The 26,712-nt window shown below is 37.3% G+C and overlaps 1 protein-coding gene across 1 annotated transcript in view; it reads right to left on the bottom strand.

The window, feature by feature from the left end:
* Positions 1-26,712, bottom strand: part of PRUNE2 (prune homolog 2 with BCH domain) — a 100,813-nt gene that overhangs the window by 11,292 nt on the left and 62,809 nt on the right. Inside the window, exons 9-12 of the mRNA XM_088157013.1 lie at positions 12,475-12,554; positions 11,392-11,592; positions 6,043-6,219; positions 1,788-1,890 (exon numbers count right to left, since the gene is read on the bottom strand). Of these exons, the coding sequence (XP_088013139.1) occupies positions 1,788-1,890; positions 6,043-6,219; positions 11,392-11,592; positions 12,475-12,554 (561 nt within the window). The remainder of the gene's footprint in view (positions 1-1,787; positions 1,891-6,042; positions 6,220-11,391; positions 11,593-12,474; positions 12,555-26,712) is intronic.

Below are 26,712 nucleotides of genomic sequence, written 5' to 3'. Positions count from 1 at the left end.
AGCAAAACACTCCCAACACTCATTATCAGACAGTGCTCTTGGGGCAAAATGCCTCCTACCTAGAGGAGCACACTACTCATTCAAATAAGAGGATTTAAATTCTTGTTTAATAGTATCTATGCAGATGGTCCACTCAGAAGGCCCTAGCTCTTTTGTGAGCTGATCATCACAGGAATTTTCAAACTGCTTTCTCTACTATACAGCCTCAAGGCATGCCTATGTAAAAACTAGAGTGCAGAACCACAAGTTACACCTTAAAAACCTGAATGCCTGAGTGCACTTACTACAAAAGGCAGCTCTATCCCCAGGCATAATGGCCCCTTTCACAGTTGTATGGAAATCTAATCTGACCCTTAAATGCCTTAGGATGCAATGTCTTTAAAAGAATTGTGGAAATCTAGTTCTCACCAAAGGGTGGTATTTTACCTGGGCATAAAGTAGGCAGCCATTAACTAGAATAGTTCCATTTGCATTTGGCAAATCCCATCCAAATCACTTCTCCCTCAGTGCATCCCACTGCTCATTCTTACCTCGCTGTTGTGCATTGCCTGCTTTTGCCTGACATTTGTGAAGGCTTATGTCTAACAGTGATTTGGGAAAGCAAGGGATTGCATGGACATTGTGATGCATCAAGTTCATTTAATAGCTACTTTAACAAAGCTACTATTTGACACGTTATAAGATTAGCCCTTCCCACAGGGCAGAACATCTAGTGCTTTAAAGGCACTTAAACACTGAAACATACAGAAGTGCATAAGTACTGGCTTTTGTAGTATTAAAATACTACAAGTCTTTCAGTAATGGAACTCGACAGTCTGAAAAATGTCAGTTTATTAACTCGAAAGGAAATTGTGTCTTGTTGTTCTGACCAGAAACTAAAACACTTAATCTTAATTCTCACACATAGAGACAATGTTAAAGGCACTGGCTGCCAACAAGTGCATCTTGACAGATTGGAATATTACGGAGACCTGGGTCTGTGCTATGAGTGCCTTGTAAGCTGCAAATGCCAAAGGCCGGGTCTCCTGTTGGCTTTAGAAATTACTTACTGTGTTTTAGCACAGAAAACATTGGAATGATTGATTTTTTTAACAGATGTAAGTGGAAGTAGCTGAAGGTACTTCAGGAGAGTGCTGCCTTCAAAATTTTGGTCTGCCAAACCAATTGTTATTAGGAATAATTTTCCTGTGATAGATTTGGGATTATGTGGCCAAATTTGTGTCCTGCCCAACTGGCCCCTGCCACTTCTAGCTGAATCAGAAGAACCTGGAGTCAGCAAACACAGTTAGAGCTGCTTGTGTCAGCAACTGCCACTTATACTGTTTTTAAAAAACAAATCTCAAAAAAAAAAAAAAGCCCTGTAGTTCCAAAACCTAAGACAGCATATATTAAAAATACATTTAGGGCTACATCATGATAACATATAATAAACAATGAACAGTGAAAAACAGTCTAAGCCCCTGCTGATTGTTCTCAGCAAGTCCTGGAAATCATTAGTGAAATAGTGCAAAGACTGTAGCCCCAACAAGGTGAAGATGTCACATCCCTTGATATTTAGGGAGACACTAACAGTCAGATTTGGTCCTGACAAATAAATACACCTTAATTTGGGAAGGTGAGTAGGTAAAGCATACCAAAATAATAGTCCACTGAACAGTTTATCTAAAACTGTTATTTTCCTTATCACTCTCCTGCTAACGAGCAAAATTACCTCTTAAAGGAAAGACACTGCAAAATTTTGAGTACTAACGCAAAAGACTCTGTCACATTGCTCACATATCACTCACAGGAAAAGATTTTCCATGACATAGTTGTAATCTGTTCGACTGCTGTCTGGCAAGAAGCATGCTGCAAACACAATGATAGCATTCAGACCATCACCATAGTATCCTGTGGAAAAAAACCGAAAACACATTTTTATCTTTGTCAAAGGCTTTTAACAAGATGAATTAAAAACCAAAAGAAACCTCAAAGTCCTGTAATAAAGCTACTATGTCTACTGCTGAAGCAAACCAAAATGCTGCATACCGAAGGTTTGAAAATGTATGAGCTATCATGAAATGATAAGGAAGTTGGATAGTCAGCTAAGCTGAATCCTCAAAAACCACACATAGCTCAACTACTAAACTTTTTATAGTGATCAAGGCTTTTACTTCTGGTTCACTGCAGCTGTATGGCAATCATGTACCGAATGCTCACCTCAGACTGAGGAGGACTAAGGGGCTAAAGAAATTATGCTACATTTCTTGTCCTGCATTGTTTGAATTATGTTTCACAAAGTCTTGCAGTCCAATCTCAGTTGGCCTGTGCAGCTCCACAGAAGCTCCACAGGCTTTAGAACATTACAATTATGACTGTACTCCACTCTTCCTTAAAAGCTCCCGGGGATTCAGGAGTTAAATCCTTTACTGCACATTTTGTATAAATTACTTTTTAACCTTGGATTCTCCAGTTGTCCAGTACTGGCATTTTCTGGGCTGCATCACTGGCTAATGATAGCTGTTAATCTTCAAAGCTGTAACATTACCATTCCAGGGCCCAGCACAGTTGCTTATTATCCAAAAGAAAATGTTTCTTTTTCATGATGAATTAATGTTGGTTAATCTTCTCCACATTCCTTTGCAGCTGCTATGCATTTTCTGTATTTATCATCCATAATAAATAAAAAATACTCCTGCATTTCAGTTGAAAGTTTTGCTTAAAGAATACATACAATCAGGAGGTAATTACAAAGATGCTGTAGGAATGGTTGCAGGTAGACAGCACTAGCAATGCAGAGAAGAAGAGATATATGCTCAGAGAACTCTCAAAAACCTTTCGAGTCTAGAAAAAACTGACACTGAGGAAGAGATGATAATATTTGATAATATCAATTCCTCTGAGGAACATGTTTTCATGACAAAGATTAAAGGATAATGCTAACACACAGCTTTTCCAAAAGGAGACTTTAAGACTTCTACAGTGCTTTCTGGATACTAGAGAGCAATATCCAAGCCTAACTAAAGTGCATACAGAACTCCAGTCCTGTTTTCAGCACATATTATTATTCACCTAGATTATTTGGAATTGTGCTGGTTTTGGCTGGCAGAGTTAATTTTCTTCACAGTGGTGACTATGGGGCTGTAGTTTTGATTTGCATTAAAATCAGATAGTTGATAATACAGAAATGTTTTCATCACTGCTGCACAGTGTTCACAAAGCACCAAGGCGTTTTCTGCTTTTCATACTGCCCCCCACCACTCAGAGAGAAGGCTGACGATGCACGAGAACTTGGAAGGGGAAGAGGACACTGCCAAGACAGCTGATCCCAACTGACCACAGGGATATTCCAGATCATGGCATCATGCTCAGGAGGGGAAGAAGGAGGAAGTAGGAGGGGACATTTGGAGTGATGGCCTTTATCTTCCCAAGTCACTGTTTCGTGTGATGAGGACCTGGTCTCCTGGAGATGGCTGAATACCTGCCTGTCCTTGGGAAATAGGGAATCAATTTCTTGTTTTGCTTTGCTTCTGTGCATTATGTTTTCCTTTATGCATTCAAGTGTCCCTATCTCAACCCAAGACTTTACTCACTCTTCTGATTCACTATGTGGGAGTGAGCGACTGACTGTGTGAGGCTTGGTTGCCAGCTGGGTTTGAACAATGGGAAAAAGCAGTATTTCTCTCCCCCTCATGTTTACAAATAGGAAAATAGGGAGGACATTTCCTTCCTTCCATTAATTTAATAAAACTTTAAAAGACTTTAAAACAAAGCAATCTGTCTAGCTGGCACAGGAATTTGGCAGTAAGAGCACATTATTGCAGGTGCATCTGCTAAATTATACAGCACGGTTTGCAGTTCATGGACAGCAAAACAATTATGTGCAGATGCTAACTAATAACACACAGAAGAAAAATCCACAGATAAATCTAAGCCACTTTTTCCTCACACATGCTTGAAGAGAAGGAATGTTCACCCTAGGGACAAGTGTATTTTAATTCATCACTAAAAGCCAGTAAAAGGCATTTGCCCAAAATCTCAACCTTAACAGAGAAAAAGATCTCTAAGAAATTTCCCCATCAGCATATGTTGAAGACAATCTCAAACCTACACTGCCAAATCTATTCTCCCATTTCCTATTTTGTAGCTACCACCTAAATTATGCATTTGCTGTTATCTGTCATTTGGTAGGGAGGAATGCTCAGTAGATCTTTGAATCATCAAGAAATGCTTGACTTGACTTCCTATTGACACATTTTAGTCAGAACCTATTATTATTAATGAGATTAAAGAAAAGAGTCCTGGCCCTCTAAACACTCCACTGAAGTACTGCCAAAGGGAACTTCATATGGAATGGGCCTTGCTGTCATAATGTAGAAACTGTTTGAGCTGTCCAAAGTTTTCCACAGTAGATGCAACAAAGTGATTTTATTTCCTTGTCTTCAATCAGAATTTAATCCAGTCCTTAGCTTACTTTGATTTGCCTAGAAAAGATTTCCAGTTCAGGCAGTGGCAGGCTGAAACATATTGTTACATCTTAAAACTGTTCATTTTACATTGACGAATGCTATTGACAAACATCCTTTCAAAAGTAAAAAAACTAAGTGCTCTTCATCTTTCAATTGAGTGATCTACCAAAACATCAGACATGTAAAATTTGAATTAAAATTATTTCATGCTGAGAGTTGAGCTGAATTACCTAATCTCCCATTAAACACTGATTTTTCACAAAAGTTGTTATAAACTTCAACATCTAGTAGGAAATACACAAGTTTTTACCACAAATGCATACTGACTAGTTTAAAGCATACAAAAATATATAAATAAACAACATTAGCAAGGCCCAAAAATATTTTGTGTTTGTTTCCTAAATTAAGCCATCTGGGTATGTTTGCTAAACTGTGTCTGAGGTGTCATCACATTCATAAATCATGGTAGTGTTGTAGTGGAAAAATGCTTGGAGGCCTAAACATCTTTATTAATTCTGGTTAAACTTTCTGTACACCGGCCACCACAAATACCTGTAGGCAAGCATTTAGCTGCTTTTAATGTAAAAATTAACTGTAATTTATTTATGCAATCTTACCAGATAGAGACTCAACACTGAAAATATTCTAACTTTAATATTTTAGTATCTTTAACTGATGCTGCCGATCAACAACACTGTGACAAAATCATCCTCATATAAACTCATAAATCTTACTTCTCATCTTAACCTAATACCTTGCTTAACAGATAGCAAAGAGTGCTCCCAAAAGTATGGAATCCAAAGATAATACAAACCTGAGACACTCAGGAAAAGGCACTTAGAAAGCCTTGTTTTATTTTCTTCCTTCAGTTATAGTAATACTTATCTGTTTATATAATAATTTCAATTAATTTATATAGACATATAACACTGAAACTATAAATTCTCTGAGGAAGCTGGGAAGCAGATGACCAAACGAGAAAACATAGCAAGCACATGGGTCATATTCCTACTTTGAATGTTTTCTTTGATATGTTATTTGATAGTTATTAACAAATTATGTAAAAAATCCCATAAACCAGTTCCTGGTGAAAAGCTGCTGACAACTATAAATGGCAGAAAAATAGCATAAGGCGAGTAGCCAGATAACGAATAGAAGCCCCAGGGAAAACTATCTTTTTTCTTTTGCCACTCTACTTGTTCAGATCTGTGCAACCACATGATTCAGCAAACGACAGAGCATTATACTTCCTCACACAAAAGGTTTTATCAAAACTCACCACATAAATTTGCAAAATTTTATTTTGCTGTAGGTCAAAAGTTTTCTTCCTTGTTCAAGACAGTTTTACCCTACCCTACCCAGACTGATCCTGACACATATACAGAAGTATGCTGCTTCCAAAATAGCTTAGAATTTAAATTTCTTATTAGTCATTGCCACATTGAATTGAAAACCTGCGTGATTTCAGCCAAGGCTGAAAAAATTCTCTTTCCTCTTGTCAGTAGGATAAGAGAACAAAATTTAAAGTAAATCATGATCAATAAAGCTTTTTTTTTTTTGTATAATTTTAAAAAATGCTTACAGCTGCTCCTACCTCCATGTGAAATGACCTTTTTGTATGGTTCAATGACTTTCATATCAATTCTCTGTTCTTGTTCTCCAATAACCACCGTTCTCCATAACCTGTTGTCCTCTCGCTCCTCTTCAGCAGTGTACTCTGGAATTGATTCAGATTCCTCCTGGGAAGCATCCTTAGCAGCAGTATGCTCTTCTGGAAAGGAGAACTGTATATATTACCTCTTCCTGTTAAAGCTCTAAATATTTTTGCTGTTACATACAGTAGAGATGTATGACTGAAGTGAAGTGCATTTTTACAGTACTGGTATAAATAAGAGCAGAATGTGATCCATCATCTGACAGTCAGTAAACAAGAAGTTTCCCTTTTTTTAAGACACCTCATCATTATGAACATGAAAAGAACAACAGCAATTATCACTATGCAGAATACCATCAAGAGGTTTTTGCATCCAGTTGGTAAAACTGAGCAGCTGCTCACTAGAGTTACTGCATGGTAGGCCTTCTAAAATCTGTGCCAAAGGTATGAGACCTATGCTAACGCTGCCTTGCCAAATAAAAGTGAACACAGCAATACTTCGTGTCTAGAGAGGAATTACCAGACAGACACAGCTTCTCACTTTTTCCCAGTTTGTCTTCAATCTCTCTACCTCCACTATCAGCAAACGCGAAGAACACTCATCTTCGTCAGATTCAGCCATGCTGACTCCTCATATAAGCACAGTATTTACCTCCCCCTAGGACTGTCCGAGGTTCAACACCAGTTTTCTCCTGCTGTGAAGCATAGAGTCAGTCTGACCTAGGTTCTATGACCACCCTAGAGAGACATGTAGTCTACATACACAGTGACTACAAAAAATTAACTGCATGGATGACAAATGACCATAAAGTCTCTCTGCCAAATACTCTTAGTTTCAAAAAAACCTGGGAAGTAATTAATAAAATCTACATTTTCATTGCACATTGATGGGATTGCTCTTAACAATGAATTTAACTACATTCCAGTTTTTCAAATTAAATGGCTGTTCACAGAAAAACTGACATGAAAAGCGATTATATCCACAGCTGGAATTATTTAACTTTCCTCTTTAGTTAGTGTTACAGCATACTGTGTTTTCCATGGGGGAAAAATTCCCTCTCTTGTACTATTCTTGCTGAAGCACTTTTGCCTTGTGGTTCTGTGTACATATTATTAATTTACCTTCATAGTAAAGATCCTGTAAATTTCACACATATAACACATATTTGAAGTAAACTGCTCTTTCTAAAGCATTATTCTGGCTCTGCAGTCATAAGAGCAGAATTTGAATTGCAAGCCAGTAAGTGAGGTAACAGTAAACAATGATACAGTGAGATACATAATGACATACACATGCGTACATAAAAAGCTGCAAGCATTCTATTTGAAAATACTAGGGAGATTTATAAGAATTAAGACTAAACTAAAAGAAGCAATTTTAATTGACAAAAACTAAAGATCACAATGTTTCATAGGTGCCCTCAAACCTTTCTATGTGTTAGGTTATCTACAGATATGCCTCTCAGATTAATGCTTCGACTTGAACTACTCGTACAAATCAAAGTATATGATCCTCAAAACAGACTAGTTTATCATAAGAATTAAATAAGTTGTCTATGAAATCAGGAATATAATAGTATACTGTATGCACACCACAGAAATCTACACTGAAGCTACAGGCACATATACCAACATGTACTAACTAGTAATTTGTAAAACTGAATTCTCCATTAAATCCTACCAATAATTTCACCAAATCTGCTATAAACACCAAGTTTCTCGAAGCCCACAAAAAAAGCTTCTAAAAAAGATAGGTTGAGCACACATTTATTGCTACACTAGGACTAACAAAGTCTGAATTTCTACTGCTACCTGTCTTTTATTTTCTGTTCCTAATACAAAATACTATTAGGGAATTATATTGGCAGAAGGTGCCCCTCTCTGAGGTAGATTCTCTCATGTGCAATGAAATCTGAGTCTACAAATAACTCTCTAATTTATCTAGTTCCTGCCTGATAAACCTTGAAAGAAAGGAGGAATATTTCATCTCTTTTCTCACTGTCTAACCAGCCAATGAGTTAAAAACACACTCAAATAAAATTGCATTAATGGTGGAAACAGGGATAGAAAAGCAAGAAATATACACACGTGCACCTACAGTGTGACCATTAAGCCTTTTTTCCTTAAGAACTCCAGATAAAGTGAGTTTGAGAAGATGTAAGTTTGGAAAAAAGGGCAATCTGAACAAAGAGTGTTGGTTTTTTTCCAAGTATAGTATTTCAAGTTGGTTTAACAGTTGCTGCTCAGCAGATTATATACTGAGGAACTGAAGAATATATTCATGCCTTTCTCAGGGCACAATGCTCATGACGTTTAACAACAGCATTCAGCTTTGAAATATCCCATATTCTGTGACACTGGGAATAAGCTTACATAATGCATAACCCCACTACCTCCAAACCTACGTATCTTAATGCACTTTTCTATGTTGTTGGTTTTGCAAAGATACTACTGGTAGCAATATGAAAATCAAATGCATACAGTCCAGTTATGCAAACTTCAACAAGCCACTTCAGGGCAGCCCATTTCCGTAAGGATATAGAGTCTCCACAGGATACAATTATGCAGCTCAGGTACTTTTAGAATAGACAGATGGGATTATCAACACAGCTTATGAAGACTGTCTGGTCAGCTGAGTCCTTGTGAAGTAGAAACATGACTGAGGCAGAGAAGCACAGCTGGCAGAAAAAAACTTTAATAAAAAGAGGCTGGGCTACATACATGGCTGACCAATTCTGAACCTGTATTTGGTGTTTGAAATTTACTTTTTTTTGGTTGGTGAAACTTAAGACAATGAAAAATTCTTAAGACCCTGACAAAATTTACTATGTTGAAATTGGATACATGAACTATTTTTTAATAGAAATGGTACTAGATTGCCTCTTCCTGACAAAGTAGCTCTCCTTCACTGCCTGGAGTGTTGATTTTGCAGAGAAAAACACAGAGAAAAACAAAATAAATATCTGCAGAAAAAATAACAACCATTCTTACTTTATAAATAATGCTGATTTGAGAGCAGGCCTTCACTGATACTCAGTTATACAGTTTTCAGAAATGCAATTCTATGTCATCTAAAGCAATAATCATAAAAAAAGCTTATTTCAGAAACTACCATGGCTTGTAAAGGGAATGTTGGAATGTATGGCATTAGTGACTAAAACCCCCACCCAGTGAAACTGATGATCAACCAATCTCGGAACAAGTTAGGTGCTAGTTCAAGACAAGTACTTTAGTATTTCTGCTCTCATCTCATCTTTCATGCATATTGCAGTTGTGATAATTCTTCTTCACCATTCTTCTGAAAAAAGGGGTTTCAGTATTACTTATAATACAGAGACATTTTTCAGTGATGAGGTGGATCCCTGAACCATGGTAGCAGTCTTGCTTTTCTCAGTTGTCTGTTGTAGTTCAAAGGGACCTTCAACTGTCTGATCATGACAAAAATCACTGCTCTTTCTAGTCTCAGCAGTTATGTTTTTTCTCAGTATTTACTTTTCTGGGTTAGGCAGCAGTTAGAAACATTGAACTGTGGGAGATTGATTGTTGGTAACATCAGAGTATGTACCAGCTAATAGTAGAGTACAGAAGTACAAAGATAACAAAGGCTATTTACCATGCAAATAAGCCATTCTGCACTAGTTCTCATGACTATAATCTTAGCTATCAGATTAAAATTACATACAGCAAACTTCTTTTATTGCTGGATTATTTTGATAAAATATTGATTTTTCTTTTTTTTTTTTTTTTATTTTCTACTCTTTTCATGGTTCAGCTCAGCGGAAGACATTTTTACTATTAAGTATCTAAAATAAAACTACACAACCATATAAATGTCACCAAAACCAGAGGGACCCTGAGTTCTTCACTTAAAAGTTTGGGGAAATTGGTCTAGCTTTAAGAACCGAATGAATCATCACATTTAGAAAGCAAAAAAAAAAACCACTGGGAGGAAATGCCTGCCATCAACACAACTGCTCCCAAAATCACTGGAGTTTAATTTAATTACTTGAGGGCTTAAAGGCAACATCTGTTCTACTGCAGACAAGAGACTTTTTCTCTCACACAGCAGTCACAACAGTCTAAGCATGTCAGCCTGTGTCTGTGTGTGTTAGCTTTAACCTTCACTATAAAATCTTCTAACCATCAAGCAACTCATCACCACACTCTGCATTAACCCATAAGGAAATCAGCCTCCTCATGAGAAGTGACATTAGAGATACACATGCACGATTGAGTACACAGTAATGCCTCTTTGGCAATACTACTTAAAATAATGCACCTATTCTTGTATGCTCCAGCAAACTCTAGCATTAGGGAAAGTAAATGCATGGGAAAATTCAGTTTAAACCGATCCATTTTAAAAGTTTTTTTCTGCTTTCAGCTGTAAAATGTTCACACTTATTTCCCCCTCAAATAGTTTGTAATCTCTTTGTATTTACATCAGCATTTACAGTTTTTACATGTTTACATTTTATTAGGCACTAGCAAGGAACACACAACACCCTGTCTTGAACATCAAGAAACTAAGTAAATGAGTGAAACTTGTACATCACATTTTTAGAAGAGAAAATCATTAATATGTGAAGGAAAAGTGAAGTCTCCATTGCACACTTCAAGGTGCATCTGTATTGTACAGCTAGCCCTTCAAAGAAAGGACATTTAAATTAATGGAACGAGGAATTCCGTTGTTCTACCACCTGAGCTAGCTTTATCATGCCATCCACACACCTTCCATATCTCAGCTTTCCAGCCATGGGAATAAAAAGCAGACCTTTCTTCCTAATAAAAGGCCTCTCAGCACACTGTGTCTACTGCACTTATATATTGCAAGATCTTTGGTGCAGCCAACATATTTTGCACGAAGTTATATTCCTAAATACGACGGACCTAACTGTAATCTGGAGCTGGCCAGAGCTGCAGGAAGCTGTAGTCACCTACAGCATTCTCTACAGCAACAGTCAGCTGCTCCCTCCTTCTTGAACAATTGTTTTCAGACAAGTCCTACGGTACTGGACAAAGATAGGACTTTGAATTTCATTCTCCCTAGGTAGCTGCACTTCATTAATTCAGATGTACTATTTCTTTCTGCATTCTGAATAAATAGAAGGATAATACTTTATACAGGAGGAATAAAGATCAAATAATAGCAGACAGTAAAAATACCTGGATGCCTAGTATTAACTCTCTAATGCTTTAACCGTACTGATAATCTGAAAGACGTGAAACTGAGCATGTGTGTAGTTAAAAAGAAACAGAGATGAACTCTACATTTACAATCTAGAGTATTACCTTGCCCAGTGTATTCAAAAGAGTCTGCTTCATCAGGAGTGTCAAGGTCATCTACATTAATGTCAATTTCATCGGGTGTATCCAAATTATCATCAGACAGTACAGACCCTTCACTCTGGTCCAATGAGAGATTGATGTTTGGTGCAGTGAGCTTTATCCTTCTGGACTGGGAACCATTAAGATCAAGAGAATTGGGAGGTTCTGAATAAAAGGAAAAAAAACAAGAAAAAAGAACTTTATCTATTCCACGTACAATTAATCTCTCAGGTACTCAAAAACTACCTTTAAACACACTGAGACAGATCAATTCTAGCAACATCATGACATTTAAGACCATCTAACACAAAACACAAATACCAGCATTAATGTCTAATGAAATAAAACAAAAATCTATACGAGCAGAAATTGTAACTCAGAGCTCTTAAATTATGCTAAATCCCGATTCACTTTTTTGCAAAAGTGAAAAAAATCAGGTTTTCATGCTCTGACCCACAATATTTAAGAACTTAAAGGGCAAATACAGATCATTTGAGTTATGAATCAAGACATTGCTGAGTCCTGGGAAAATCCGTATGAGTTAATAGACATTGTAAATATTTATTTTCTTATGCACTCAGTGCTGACTTGCAAATACTTACATCTTTAGCTTTAACTATATAATATCTCACTCAATACAATAACAAATCAAAAAAATGTGTTTCTTAATCAGTCTTATTTAGAAGTAGTATTCAACAAGATGAGAGCTAGATATACCTTTGCTCCTTGCCTCTGCCTCGTATGGCACATTTCAAGTTGTTCTGTCTAACTTAGTTCACTTAGAAGTCAATTATAAAATAAAAAATACATACTACTAAAATTTTACAAGAACTAAACAAGTGGTAACAATGCCCAAGAGAAAATGTCACACTGTAATTATCATTTCTCAAGTGAAGAAGAAAATTGACTAAATAAAGTGAACTCAAGGCTTTTTTCTTTTTAACACTGAACTGATTCTTTACCAGCACAGAAATATCATTCTCACTGCATAATTAAATACCACAGGAATAAGATAAAATTAAGAAAATGAGCATGAGCTTTTCTTACCAGGTCTCATCTCTGCAGAACTGGGGCTTAGTACACCCTCAGCTAAGGGGATGTCCATTCCCATATCCTCTTGTACCAACCTGAGAGATTAATACAAAGTAAGATCTTAAAGAGATGTACAGCTCATGATCTTATACAGAATTGAAATTTCCTCCAACATAGCCAGTTCAGAAGTCTGACTATAAAACTGATGTTGCAAACAGCAATATTTCTCATTTTACACAAACAAAGTTGGTCTTTGGCTATCCAGCAAGCTGGAGACATCATTGCAAGGAGCTTCAGCTACTCCTTATAAAACAGTATATTCGCGACTGTATATACAGTTACTGTATAGCAAAAATGAGTATGTTTTCCATATTTTGGTATCATTTGTATCTTAGAGCAATTCTGACCCAAACCAGTACTACTGATGCAGGCGATGTGTCACACTGGAACAGTTCAGAGACTAAAAAAGTGAGAACCAAAACTACATCACAGATTTTCAAAGACTAAATTGTTGCAAATATCTTACTTAGACTCAATTTTTAGGAAGATTCTAAGAAATTACATTTAACATACATACATAAATACCTACACACATACATACACATATTAGACAAGGCAAAGGCACTAAGTGGTGAAAATAGCAACAAAGACTTAAATGTTTAAAGGAAGTTGACTTGAACTGTTTTCATGTCTACTTGTTATTTAAATATTTTATAAAATACTTGCTGGAAGCATAGTTCAACTGCAAATAGGAAACAATGTTTTAAATTTTCAGGACACTTTTAACAACTTCCAAATTATCTGTAAATGTATCACTTCAAGAGAGCTTCATTTACTTTATTGTAATACTTGTAGCATTTTTTTCTGCATTACTGTTCCAAAATCTGGGTTGTTTTTATTTTCTCCACAAAAGCTGAAGAACTTCTGTTCTTACTTACACTTTGACCAACAGAACTGTGATGAGATCAAAGCTGGTACTTTTCCCTGCAACATCATCAGCTAGCTATGTTTTCAATGATTCAAGTGATTCAGCTGAACAGATTTGAATAGTTGTGGCGTATTGCTCTTGCAGTTTCTTTGTGCCCTCACTTTCCCAATGAGGAGTCCAGACAAGACCCTTTGGTCAATCACTATATCAAAGTGCAAGTACAGTTTCTGTGATTTCTTATTAATTTCATATAAATTAAATATAAATGTGCCTATGTGGGGCTGCCAAAGGCTTCACTGTGCCTAAAGCTGAAAAATATCTTTACCTTAATCCCCATGAGCTCAAATTCCCAGTACAGACAGACAAATCAGTGAACTCCCACTTTTCCAAGAGACCATAGAGAACACAGTTTAAAGCTATGGTCAAGCATGCTCGTGCTGCTCAGCTTACAACCAAGCCTTGTCTCTCAATAAAAACTGATTTTATTAATCTTGATTTTATCCCTACATACTGTATAGTGAGTCTTTCATAAATTCGGAGATGAACAGCTTAATGATTTTATGAAATATATGAGTTCTGGAATAAGCCTGTCAAAAAAGGCTTGAAACACTCTATCTCTCATGATGCACAACAGAATAGTGAAGAAATCTGATCAAAGTACCCTGTTCATGAATAAAAAGAAGGCACTAATTGCCATCTTTTTAGTACCAGGTACCACTTCCTTCCCCCTACCCTACTCTGTACAATTATCGTATTCAGAAGTACTGAATACCACCACAACTTACAAAGATAATGTAAATAAATCATTAGAGTCTTTGCTTTTTTCTTTCTATGTGATTCTTATACAATCCATAGTAAAATATGTGTAATGAAGTCTGATTCATTCATCTGAAGTAACTAGAGAGATATCACAATTTGAAAGAAGTGCTGTCAGTAACAGCTGGCTAAGGCACATAACTTTAGTGGAAAGGATGTCTGGAGAGTACGAATATTTCTAACTCATTTTAAATTCAGATCAGGATTTTATGTGGGGCTTTAGCAACCTTTCAAAAAAAAAAACCATGAAGAGTTATTCAATTAAAGCAGCTCAGGACTAGACAGATGATGGGTATTCAAGGGCTTATATTTTGGTTGGAAAGAACAGAATTTTGGTACTGTCATTCAAACCAATAATTTGTGATATTTCTTATAGCTTTATCAGACCAAATGGCAACTCCTTACTGCACAACCTTTGAAAATTACTGAAGGAAATTATTTGAAAGGAAATATTCAAAGTCGTGTGAAGAGTAAGATACAGCTGGGTAGTGAAATTTCAGACTTTCTGTATTAAAAAGAGACACTATTCTCTGTATAAAACAAATTGTTTAAGAATGAAGATCATCTTTTCCCCTGTATGAAAAGAGCATAACTGAGTTTATATACTCTAAGCCTACAGAAACAGTGACAATTTTAATCTGAAAGAAAGCAACTTCCCACAAGTAATTAATTCACAAATTTAGAGTTGCATAACTTTTGCAATGCCTGGGACAGAATTATCCTAAATCATGACGTTTCTAGGGTTATCTCAAGACTGCTTTTTTCCCAGTGGAATCTTCTATTTTTTTTTCAACACATATGTACTTGAATTGGCATTGTTGCTTTCTCTAGGGCCTCCTACACTTTCACAACAAAAATTTGAAGGATTCTGCTGCTTTCACTGGGACCACTGCAGCCGAGTTAAACCAGAATTTTTTATCATAGTTGTGAAGAACAGTGCATTTCTAGGTATTAAAAGATGTATATATTTCATACACTTGTTTGAATTTCTTATGAAATTCTACAAGTAATATACTCAAAAAATATCCCCCACTTATGGATTACAGTTAAACAGCATCAGAATTTGTTGGCGAATTTCTAATTTTATTTTGTTGACACAATGTTTTTAATGTCAAAGATCCATACTGTTCATATTGAGTTATTCAATTTGGAAAGTAAGAGTCTCTGGTCCTGAAAGTGCTGGGTAAAAGCAGGCATTTAAAAACTCCAGTTGCCAAAATAATTGCTGACACAAACTTCTCCATTTTATCTTCAATTACATAAAATGCTATCGCTTTTCAGAAGATTTTTAGCAGAGATTAGGTTTCCTTTTTTTTAATTGCATCAGGTTGTTATGTACTGTCAAAAACAGTAAGCAGGCTTTTTGGAGAACAAAAAGTCTGACTTGGGAGCTAGTCTTACTTTTCTAAATCCTTTATGCTTTATGCAAAGACATTAAAGATTCCCCGCCAGACATACACACCTTAGGTTCAGTGGAAGTTCTTAATTTTCACATGCCACAGTCAATATTTCAATCATAAACTAATGGGCAATACAGGCATATTTAAAATTATATTTAAATGTCTGTGATATTGTGCCCCAACATATGGCTTCAGAACTGCTGTCAGTAAGAGGATAAGTAGGTTATAAATGAAGATAGTTCTCTACAGACATAGCTTCACATTTTCTGATGGATTTTGAGAGCATATTACGCTGAGCAGCTCGGCAACTTGCAGAGTAATTTCTGGCTGTGCAGAAGCTCTCAACAGACCTCAACAGGAACCCTAGTAATAGAAGCCAGACTCTAGAAACTTTTTAAAATAGGCAACTACATCCTCTTTCTTTTCCACAGCCTACTTCACATGCTTTCAAAATTCTGGCTTATAAAATTCCTTGCCTTGCGATAAGGGTGCAGCTTATAACACGGATGATGTGGACAAAAATATTTAAGAAAGAAAGATACGTATTTTTTTAATCCCCTTTTAATGAATGCTCCTATTGAAGATATAAATTAAATTACTTTAGAAAGCCCATTCTAATCAGGTATGATTTACTGGATTGATAAAAAAAGGGATCTTGGAACAGAGGTCAAAGTCAATTAAGGTTTTTTGTTTCATAAATGACTTCTTTTATATCGTACACAGACCGGTCATTTAAGGATCAGCTGCACTGGGAATCAAGTTACTGATTATTTGTTCTGATATTCAGGTCTATGATCTTGTTGAGAAGCAGCTGAACCCCTCTCATTTCTCAAAGGTGGATCAGAGACAGATACCAAATTCATATAAGAGAAGGAGAAGCTGGAGGCTGAAATATTTTCCTTGCTCTTTTTTTGGTTCAGACATTCTTACAGCTCTATAGATTAATAAGCTTTAAATAATTCTTATGCCCTCTCAAATCAGTATTTCTCAAAATTAAAGTTATCCTTCCTGACTTTTCTAGGTACAGCACCATTCTGCTGTTTTGGAAAGAGCAGCTATGAATATTCACAGCAAGATGTCATAATCCCTATGGGCTGTGCTGCCTCACCCTTGTGTCATCTGTGATCTATCACCAGTTTCCCAAGTTGCTCTGCAGCTATTACACATCAAGAAGTCAAGATCTTTAGTCTAAAACAAGATATGCTTCCAATGCACTGCTCTGAATAAATACCCACAATGTGCAAAAGAGATCAACATTTATCCAGTCGTGACTGTCACCACAATTTATTCACCAGCTGGACTTCAAAATGTATACATTTTCCCATTTTCTTTACTCATGATTGCAGAAGTTTAATCTGAAGCACAGCCCGCAACTGCCAGGCACTTTTCCTTGGTAAGTAAATCATGTTTCCTCCATGCTGTTCCCTCTACACACAGAAATAATTTTATTCTTAAATTTTTACAAGATGTCCAAAGTTTTTTTTATAAGGCTTCAAAGCATGATGATTCAAAGAAACTACACAGATGAAATCACCTCTGTGCATATTAATATATACTTGGTTTCGATAGTAAATGTGAAGAGGGGAAATGAAGTGCAGCAGAAAGACTACTCAGAGACTAGACATTTTGGCTTTCTTCATCTCAAATTCTATACATTATGTAGGTATATCCTGGTTTTGGATGAAGAAAGAATTCTGCTGATAGCTCACTTTCTCACTAGTTTGCAGTGAAAAATTGAGCTGCTTTGAAGAAGAATGCATGAAGTGATATTTTAGGTAGAAAAACAAGTAAAGGAACTTAAACTCATTGAGTTACTTTTGCAGTATACAGGCAGCACAAAGTTCTTCTCCTTTGAACCTCTCCGTCCCCACCCTGTGACACCACCCTTATGCAAGTACTGAGCCCAGGAAAATAGAAAGGAGAGCTTGAGGGATTGGATATGAGAATATTTTCCTTGGAAGGTATGAAAAAGCCCTTGGCATGTATCCAGTAATGCCTGTCTACTGACTCTCAGCATAGTTCTGTCTGAAAGTGCCTTAGCATTAAGGAGGGTTAAGTGTTTTGCCAGAGTGTGCAGTTTCTTGTGTAAATCCATCTCAGGCTGGCCAGGTGTGTCTCACATCATTTTGATCACTCCACCTGGAAGATGTCTTACTTCTTTCAGACAAAACAAGAATTCCTTCCTACTCAGAAGCAATTAAAAGCTTTAGAAGAACCTAAAGCAATCGTTCAAATACTCCACAAACTCCAATTTACATCAAGGATATGTTTACACAAAATGTTTTCCTAATTGCTCCATTCCTCTTCAGTTTGCAATTACAGAAAGGCATATAAATTCAGAGCCAAAATATGTTACCAAATATACTTACAAGGGGTGTTTTGCTAACACCCATCTCTGCAGCAACTTATGGTTTAATCTGAGCTGGCAACTAAGCATCTCACAAATACTCTTTCACTTTTCCCATCCCAGTGTGGGGGGGGGGGTGGAGAATACCAAGTTAGACCTGGGTGTTTAGTGAGGAACAATACAATTGCTCAACACCCACCAAGCCATTCCAAACTCTATCCCTGAGCCAAGATCGGTCCTCCCCTTGCTGGGTAACTCCCCAGATTGTACACCAGGCATGGTGTTCTACTATCAGCTTGGGCCAGCTGTTCCAGCTATGCCTCATCCTGGCTTCCTGTGCACCTGCTTGCTTGCAGGGCATGAGAAATCAAAACTGTCCTTGACTTAGGGTAAGCATTACATAGCAGCGACTAAAACATCAGTGTGTTATCAACGTTGCTCTCATACTGAATCCAAAACACAGCACTGTACTAGCCGTTCCAGCTGAGAAAAAATGTACTCTATGCCAGTCAAAACCAGGACACTACTCCAACATTCACCTCACCTCATATAAAGTAATAGCAAAACCCATTCTGTTATCACAATTAAACACTTGACACTTCATTTTTAGAAAAGAAGTTGCTTTGCTGTTTTGCTTTTATATCCAAATAGCACATCTTTTGCTTTCTTTCATAGGCCTCCACACTTGTGGCTTGTGATTTCTGTGCCACTTCTGTTCAGAAGAGATATTAAAGGTTAGGGGTATCTACAGCAGCATTTTTTAAAAGAACAAATGTCTACTTTCTACTTTTACTACCTGGAGTACTCAGAGAAGAAAGTCAGTCTGTCCATCATTTCCCAGTTGTAGATATAATTCCACAAACTGTTATAACTGAGATGCATTATTTCCAAGACCTTTAACGCTACTGGACTAATAACAAATCCTAGTGTAATTTACATGTGTTTGAGTTTTGATGCTTACTGTCCAGGTTACATAGGTAGCAATGTTCTGCAAAGCCAGAGAAATGTTGCACATACTTCAGTATCAACTGTGTCTACAGCCAAAAGGAGATGTTTTAGGAAACAGAGTCTTAATATATGAATTTCAGAAATAACACCTGACAAAATAATGGGATTTAGTGTGAAGATACTTTGATGAAAATAGACAGGAAGAAACAAGAGGAAGAAAGCAAGAACATTAGTCCCCAAAAGCCTAAATGGATTGTGCACCAAGAGATGAAGAAACTCATTAGCAAATGTACCCACTAAATCCAAAATTACTTCCTGTAACTAGTGCCCTGCTACAAAACTTCTAGACAATAAACAAGAATTTATGCAGACACCTATTCAGAGATAAAAGAGACTGCAGTATGAATTTTTTAGGTTCAGCAGAATTAATGATCCCTAAACTGTGGAAGAGTATGCAACAAATCAAAGTGACATACACTGTGCAAGACTTAGTCAGTATCAGCCAGAGTATTCAGCTCTATCCACACACCAAGAAAATTAGTGTATTGGAAGGAATCCACTCCAGGATATCTGAGACTATAAAAAGTAATTACTTTTACTCACAGCTGTGTAAAATAATTATACTGTATAAAGGTGACTTGTAAAAATGGATTAATTTTATAACCTCCTAAGACCTGAATTTAGCAACCATATGTTAGAAATTAACAGTGTTTCTATTGCTACTTATTTTGTTCTTAATCACAAATTAGTTCAGGGAAAATCTATAGATTAAGCACTATAATTTATGCATAGAATGAGACTTTTATTCTCACATCTGTATGAAAAGAAAAAAAAAGCTGTGGTGATTTTTTTGAGCCAAAAGGTTTATTAATCAAACATCTGTGTAGTTACTAACTTATCATTGTCATACTGTTTGCTGCATAGTAGATGACATGCTCATAATCTTATTTTACAGAAAAATATGTCATGAAAGCCACAGAATAAGCCACTGCTAAATACTAGCAAAAATCATAACTTCCTTGGTTTTAATACTTCAGTTTTCATGAGCTGACATTTTGCTCCATTTTCAGCATGGGACTTGAATGAAAAAGTTAGGCATGACAATAAGAGGTAATATTTTTTTCTGTAGAAAAATCCTGTATTATAGCCACAAGATTTGAAAATACATTAAAGTTCTCTTAGAGCTACTGTGAATAAATTTTTAACCTTTCTTTACTAAAACATTTCCTAGTCTCCAATCAAATTCATTGTTTAGTGTCTATTTATCTACCATTCTTTTCCCTGGTTCCTCTTTTTTAGCTTATACTATAAGCCTCATTTTGTTCCAGGAAACCAATCATGGTAATAGGCTCTCCTGGCTCCTCATATCAGCTTAAGACTGTTAAAAAACAAAAGCTGCTATTCTTAAGCATATGCTGCTGCTTTCACTGCTGCTAGGCAGCCTCACGCTGCCTGTCCTGACCCATTGCCAGCTCCCTCCCTGTGTCACAGCTCCAGAAAAGCAGGCAAAGCCATGGAGGGATACAGAGAGCCATGAAGGGACAAATCCAAGTGAACAGGGATCATGGATTTCACTGGGCTATTTCATCAACCTTATGCACACGCCCATGGATGAGGAAGGCCTGTGGAAGAGATACAGGGCTCCAGCCTTCTTCAATTATATGACTTCCAGCCACATGAAATAAAATGCATCTTAATATAAAATGAGGGAAATTGAAGTCCCAAACCTAGATGTCTTGCCGAAATTGGGACTTAGAAATGCAAGTCAGGCTGATCCTGCCAACAGCAGATCCCAGAGGCTCCAAATCCACACAGTTTCATGGCATGAATACGGACAAGAGACAATTTTTTAGAGTGGTGTTTTCAAAACGCATCCCCGTCTCCAACTATGCCTCTTATAGAGAAGTGCAGAACCTGCTAGGTTCCTAATAGTACCATTTTAATAATATTCTCTTAAGGCAATATTCTGTGGGAAAAAGCAGGTAGAGAGTAACAAATTCTAAGGCAGAAGTAACATGTCACTTAGCATCTATTTCTTTGCTTAGCATCGCGCTTGTATGCTACCACATGGTTCTGCCCTCAGAGCAAGGGTTGTTCTCTGTTTGGTGCCTAGATCAATGCTCCTTCATCTTTACTGACACGGTGGAAAATAACCAGAATTAACAACAGAAAGCTGGGGAGCTTATGGATGGGTACTCCTCCATCAATGCTGAAAGATCACAAAGTCTAGCAATATGCTTGCTCTGGAGGTTCAAAGCAGTATTAGCATTTAGAAAGCATGTTTCTGATCTCTTTAAAAGATGTTGTTAGTATTCTACAGATAATATTCCACATATCTAGATGATCTGTTAAACAGCAACCACCGTTCAACAAACATTACAAATGCAACGTAGTTGTGCCAGCAGAGAAAATGGAAATTAAATACATCTGATTCAAAAGATCCACAATTATAACCTGAAAAATACATTTTCTTTTAAAATTATATTTAAAAATTTTCTTAAGATGCCATGGGCCTGATTCCCATCTTCCATTCTCACTGAGCGATTAATTATTCCCCAAAACTCAGTTTTAGTTTTCCTAACTTTTAAACCAGTTTCCCTTCCTGAATGTGTGGCTCACAGTGACCATTTTCCTGCCATATTGTGCTGTCAGGACCAAACATCAGAATACCTGCAGCTTCAAATGATGTAATTGGCATGTGAGAAGTACTTGAAAAAGCAGGATGCACCTTCTTCCCTATGCAACCATCTGTACTTTCAGGAAGTATGCTAATGATTTTAGAGTACTTAACAGGGAGAGGTTGCAGGATCAGAAGCCAAAAAATCTTTAGAAAGTTTTAGATTTTATACCCTATACTGGACTTGTCTATTCTCCACTGGACTTGTGGGAAACCCCTTCCAGCTATTACAATCTACACCATAAAGCACATTTGTTTCCAAATGAAAACATGCTAAAATGCCTCATACTGCTCTTAACCATTATTCATAACCATTAGTTCTGAAACTGAGCTAGTACCTGAACTTCAGTGGCTATTTCTCTTTACTGCTTGGTTTTTCTGTAATATTGGCAACTTCTTGCATTGCTTAATGGACTTGTTTCTCTGCATGTATGGATGATGACATGTACAGCCATGGTGGTACTCATTACCATACTTATTACCATCCTAACTAGGCTGGAATGAAATGCCTTAACAAAGCATCTTACAACAGGTCAAGTATGTCTCGCCCATATAGTAAAATATGATGATGAATTTTAGAGATGCCAATTACAAGAATTCACTTAACATCCAGATGTATAGATTTTTTTTTTCATCTATCCATTAAAGCATTAGTATTTTTATAACACTCTTCTGATTTCACGCTCAGCTTTTGGACAACACGTTGACAGACTGGAAAAGATGCATGGCAACTTTTTTTTTAACATTGTATTACTTCTATCTTTTCCTCCCCTCATATTGCTTTTCTCTGGTCCAATTTATCATCTCATTCCCTATTCTCAAAATACGTCTATTTCCTCAATATAAATAATTGTGAATTATTAAATTAAATATTGTGAAATTTTTTATTCTCTCTTCTCACATCTGTACTGTACTGCCAAATGTCTACCTTTCCATCTTTTTGATGCTGCTGTATCAATGATTTCACAACTTACAGTGTTCAGTGTTATTATCATTTATATTCCTAGTTGACCTACTACAAGCTTAGAAAAAACTAACAGCTACATTTTCCCTGTCTTGGCTATGGGTGACCTAAAAAAAGGCTCTAAAAAACTGTTCATGTCAAACTTTAGTCTCTCTTAAAGCTGCAGTTGCTGGAGATGTAATAAACAGTAGGGGAATTTAAGTGACAATGCAGAATGTGGAGTGGGAATTTTCACCAGAAAATTAAAATGGAAATACCCTATTGGATGTAAACTGGTAATTGAAATTAATTCCCATCCATACTGGGAAATTATCACCTTGGGAAAAATACAGGAAAAGTCCCAAACATGAGCCAGAGAAGACTCCTAATCAGGGCAATAAGCCCTACCGAAGCAGTAAAGCTGGAAAACATGCTAGCCTGCAGCCTGCTTGCACAGGCAAGAGGTGTTAGGAGCAGGATAGATTGTTAGACCCTGCAGCTGGCAGGTCTAAAAGGCATGTGCAAAGAGAGATGAGAGATGCAGAAAGCCGCCAATTATCTTCAGAAGCAGAACTCTGTCACTGAGATGGAAGTGCCACGGAAGCAGTAGGAAGATAAAAACCAACCCAAGTGTGGGAAAGAGAAATAATGTCAGTCATAGGAAAAACGCTGTGAAAGACTCAGAGTGACAGGAAACGCCAGACTGAAGAATTTATGCTCAGGAGGGGTGAGAAAATGGGCCTCCTCCTTCCTCCACATCGCACTCCTCACATATTTCAGCTAGGGAAATACATGGGCAAGGTCAGCTATATGCTCTACTTTCAACAAGCAGGCAATGGTGTATCCTGCCGGGCTACTGCACAGCAGACAGCTCTTTAGAGTCTGCTGCCAGTGTGTAGGACACAGTCAGGTTTCATCTGTTAGCCTAAATTTTAAAAGTCCCATCTGCTGCTGTCTGTTTTTCATAGGTGCAATGGCTGTAGATAAGACCACAAACTACAAGATATACTATAATAATGAGTTAATTCTTAAAGTCTTGTAACAGCTAAACCACTTCTTTTTATGTCCAAAGGAAAAAACAAGTAGATAAACTATGAAATCTGTGAAGCAACTGGAATGTCACCCCCACCTTCCTCTGCCTCAGTATCATTTGTTGTTGCAGTAGCACTGTTATTTTCTTGGTATTTATACAGGATGTAAGAGGAAGCGTCCCCAGTCCTGAAGACACCACAGTGATTAAAAAAAGGTTTAGCAGTATTCACAAGTGCTTTCAAAATCACATTCTCACCTACACATTGTCTGTTAGTAAGTTTGCAAGCTGCAACTTTTGCCCAAAGATTGGGGACTTAAGATGGCTTTTTTTTCCTGTGCCTTTTCCTATAGATGTATTACAAGCTGTAAATAACACTCTTCTCCTTTTACTGCTGAATACCATACAGAGGTGTCACAAAACTGCAACAGACTGCTTGTAGCAGGATCTAAGTTTTTAAAGTAGCGAATGTATGCAAAAACTAGATTAGACTCTAACTACATGAATTTTCGACTTTCCAGATTTATGCAAGGCAAATAAAAAACCTGACTCATCAAAGCCGGGAAAGAAAAGGCTATTTTAGACCTCTGTACATCCCTACCCCACATGACATGCCAGTGAAGAGTGTGGCTGAGAGTGAAGGAATGAACATGGCAGCCCTGGAAAAAAGAAATGTTTGGCAGGGTAAGGGTTGGTGTGCATTGTTCTCAGCTCTAACCTCCACCGTCGCTTTAATGCCTCCTGACAGTGCTGCTAGAGCTGTCTGCATCTCCCCTTTCTCAAAACAGCTCTGCTTTTCAAGTAAATAAAGATAAATCCAGAAATTACATTTCTGCCTGTCCCTCCTTCTCTTCCCCAGCTCCCTTAGAAGAATTCTGGCTGAAGAAACAAGCCTGCGTATATTTCCTTTCAGTGTTGCTCTAAGTAGCCAATATTTTTGCATTCTGTATATTTCAATGCCCCCTGTATAGCGCTATAATCACCTATCATTTATGTGCTTACCATACTTGGAACTGAAGAATACTTTCATTCCTTCATCACAAACAGAAAAGCAAGTAAATGAATGAGCTGAATCAAACTTGTATAATTAAATTTTTTAAAATATACTGCCTGCACAAACCAACTTTTGCAGTAACTGAATCTCTTACCACTGAGATTATTGCTGCATCCTTCATCAAAGTTAACTTCAAAAATTACATATACTGTTCACTGCATTTTAAGAGGACATTGCAAAAAAATTCAAAAATCATATGCTTCAGTTGATAGGGAAAAAAACCCTGAAAGTATAATGCCAAGTAGCCTACAATGAGAGCTGTCACAAACAGTGAAGCTACCAGTAATTAAGCACTTTTAAAAGCAAGCTATATGCTGGCAGTGCCCTTTCATCCCTTTTTGCCCATTGTATCCTCAGAGCTAGGCAAAAATGATGAAAACAATCCAGCATATTAGGTGACTGTGCAGTGAAGTTTTGTTTCCTAATTATAAATACCATGCGTGTGCTGAGACAAAAGAAATCCTTCTGAACTGATGTAAGCTTCTCTCATAAAGAGCTGCAACAGAATTAAAATACAGCTGCCCTGTTTTCAGTAATGAGGTCCTGAGTGCTTTGCATCCTGCTGACTAACATGTACCCTTTTTCTGTCTCAAGTAACTGCAATAAAGAGCCTTTAATCAGAAAATCTTCTGCACATCTGCCGCTCAGAGCAAAGAGATTCTTACCTTCTGAAGACTTGAAAAGGCCTCTCTACTGCAGAAACAGCGAAGATGCTTCAGTGCTGCACTTCAGCATCCCTCGCTCTCCAGCAGTTTACTAGGAATAGAGATCCTCCACCATTTTCCTGTCACGTGGGCAGTGGTACAGCTAAAAAAGGGCGATCACCTGCCTTCGCACAGCCGGCCGTGTGAACCAGCAGACACTGCGCTGTGCTTACAGGCGCACGCAAACAAATGCAGAGCTGTGCTGCTGCTGCTGCGGACGTGAAAATTACCAGTCCTTTTCGCATTCCCCGTGGAGATTCTTCGGAGCATCATCGAACTTTGATGCAGTGAGTCAGCTGGCGGCAGCAAAAAAGGCTCCCTGCTGCTTCATTTCTCTGCCTGAGGAAAGCTTATGCTGAGACTGCATGACAAAAGTTCCTATGGATTCAACCTATCTCAGCCCTCATTTCTGCTCGCATTGATGGCTATAGAGCACATGCACATTCAAACATGGTTTGCACAATTTTTTTTGTTTGCAATTTAGCAGTGGGAATGCAGGTGCAAATTTAAACAAAACAAAATAAAATTAAAAAATCACCAAACTGAAAAAAAAAAAACCACACCACCAACCACCAGTTCAGAAGGCATGGCAGATTCTGAAAACACAAACTTATGTGCAGCAGGAACCAATGCCCACAGCCTGTGGTCCTGGTTGTGTTTCTTAGGGAAAGGAAGAATACTTCTTCCCAGCCACTGCAGTCTCACAGTCTCCTTTTACAGAAGTCTATTGCGAGTAGGGTCCCTAAAAAAAAATCCAGGTTCCTTTCCAAATGCAAAAGACGCTCCAATCCTAATTTCTACAGCAAGGCAATAGACTCTAGGACAGCCTAACCTTCATCTAATTTCTCACTTCACACTGCACAGATCCTCCTGGAAAACACTGAGAACTGGAGAAGCTTTCATGTCAGGCTGCTTTAGCTATAAACAGTCAAAAACAAACAAATGCCTAACCCCATTGTCTCTTTTCAGTACAGCTCCATGCACAGCTACAGCACAGTGTAAATGGCAACTCAGTGAGTGGCTCCCACTTTGTTATTCTCTTTACCACAGAGACCATAGTGGTCATAGTGGTCATTATCTTCTACACATGTCCTGGCAAATCAGTCCCAAATGCTATTTTAAAGGAAAACATAAATACAAAGCATTTCAAGAAACTTAAAAATCATCACCAATATGAAAATACACTTCTAAAGAGGACAGTGCTGCAGACACGTCATCTTTGATTTTTCTATCACCTAGCTGTACATAGTGATGGGGATGTTTCTAGCAGTTCTTCAACTGGCCAAGATGTAATTAATTTAAAATCAAAAGTCCATAAACCCAGTAACCATGGACCCTGAAGTCCATAATACCCATATTTTCTGTATCCAGGAAATAAAGCTATAAAGTATTTATATACAATAGAA

This window comes from Sturnus vulgaris, chromosome Z, assembly GCF_052056855.1.
Source record: "Sturnus vulgaris isolate bStuVul1 chromosome Z, bStuVul1.hap1, whole genome shotgun sequence".
Lineage (NCBI taxonomy): Eukaryota > Metazoa > Chordata > Aves > Passeriformes > Sturnidae > Sturnus > Sturnus vulgaris.
This window is presented reverse-complemented; position numbering and strand designations above follow the sequence as displayed.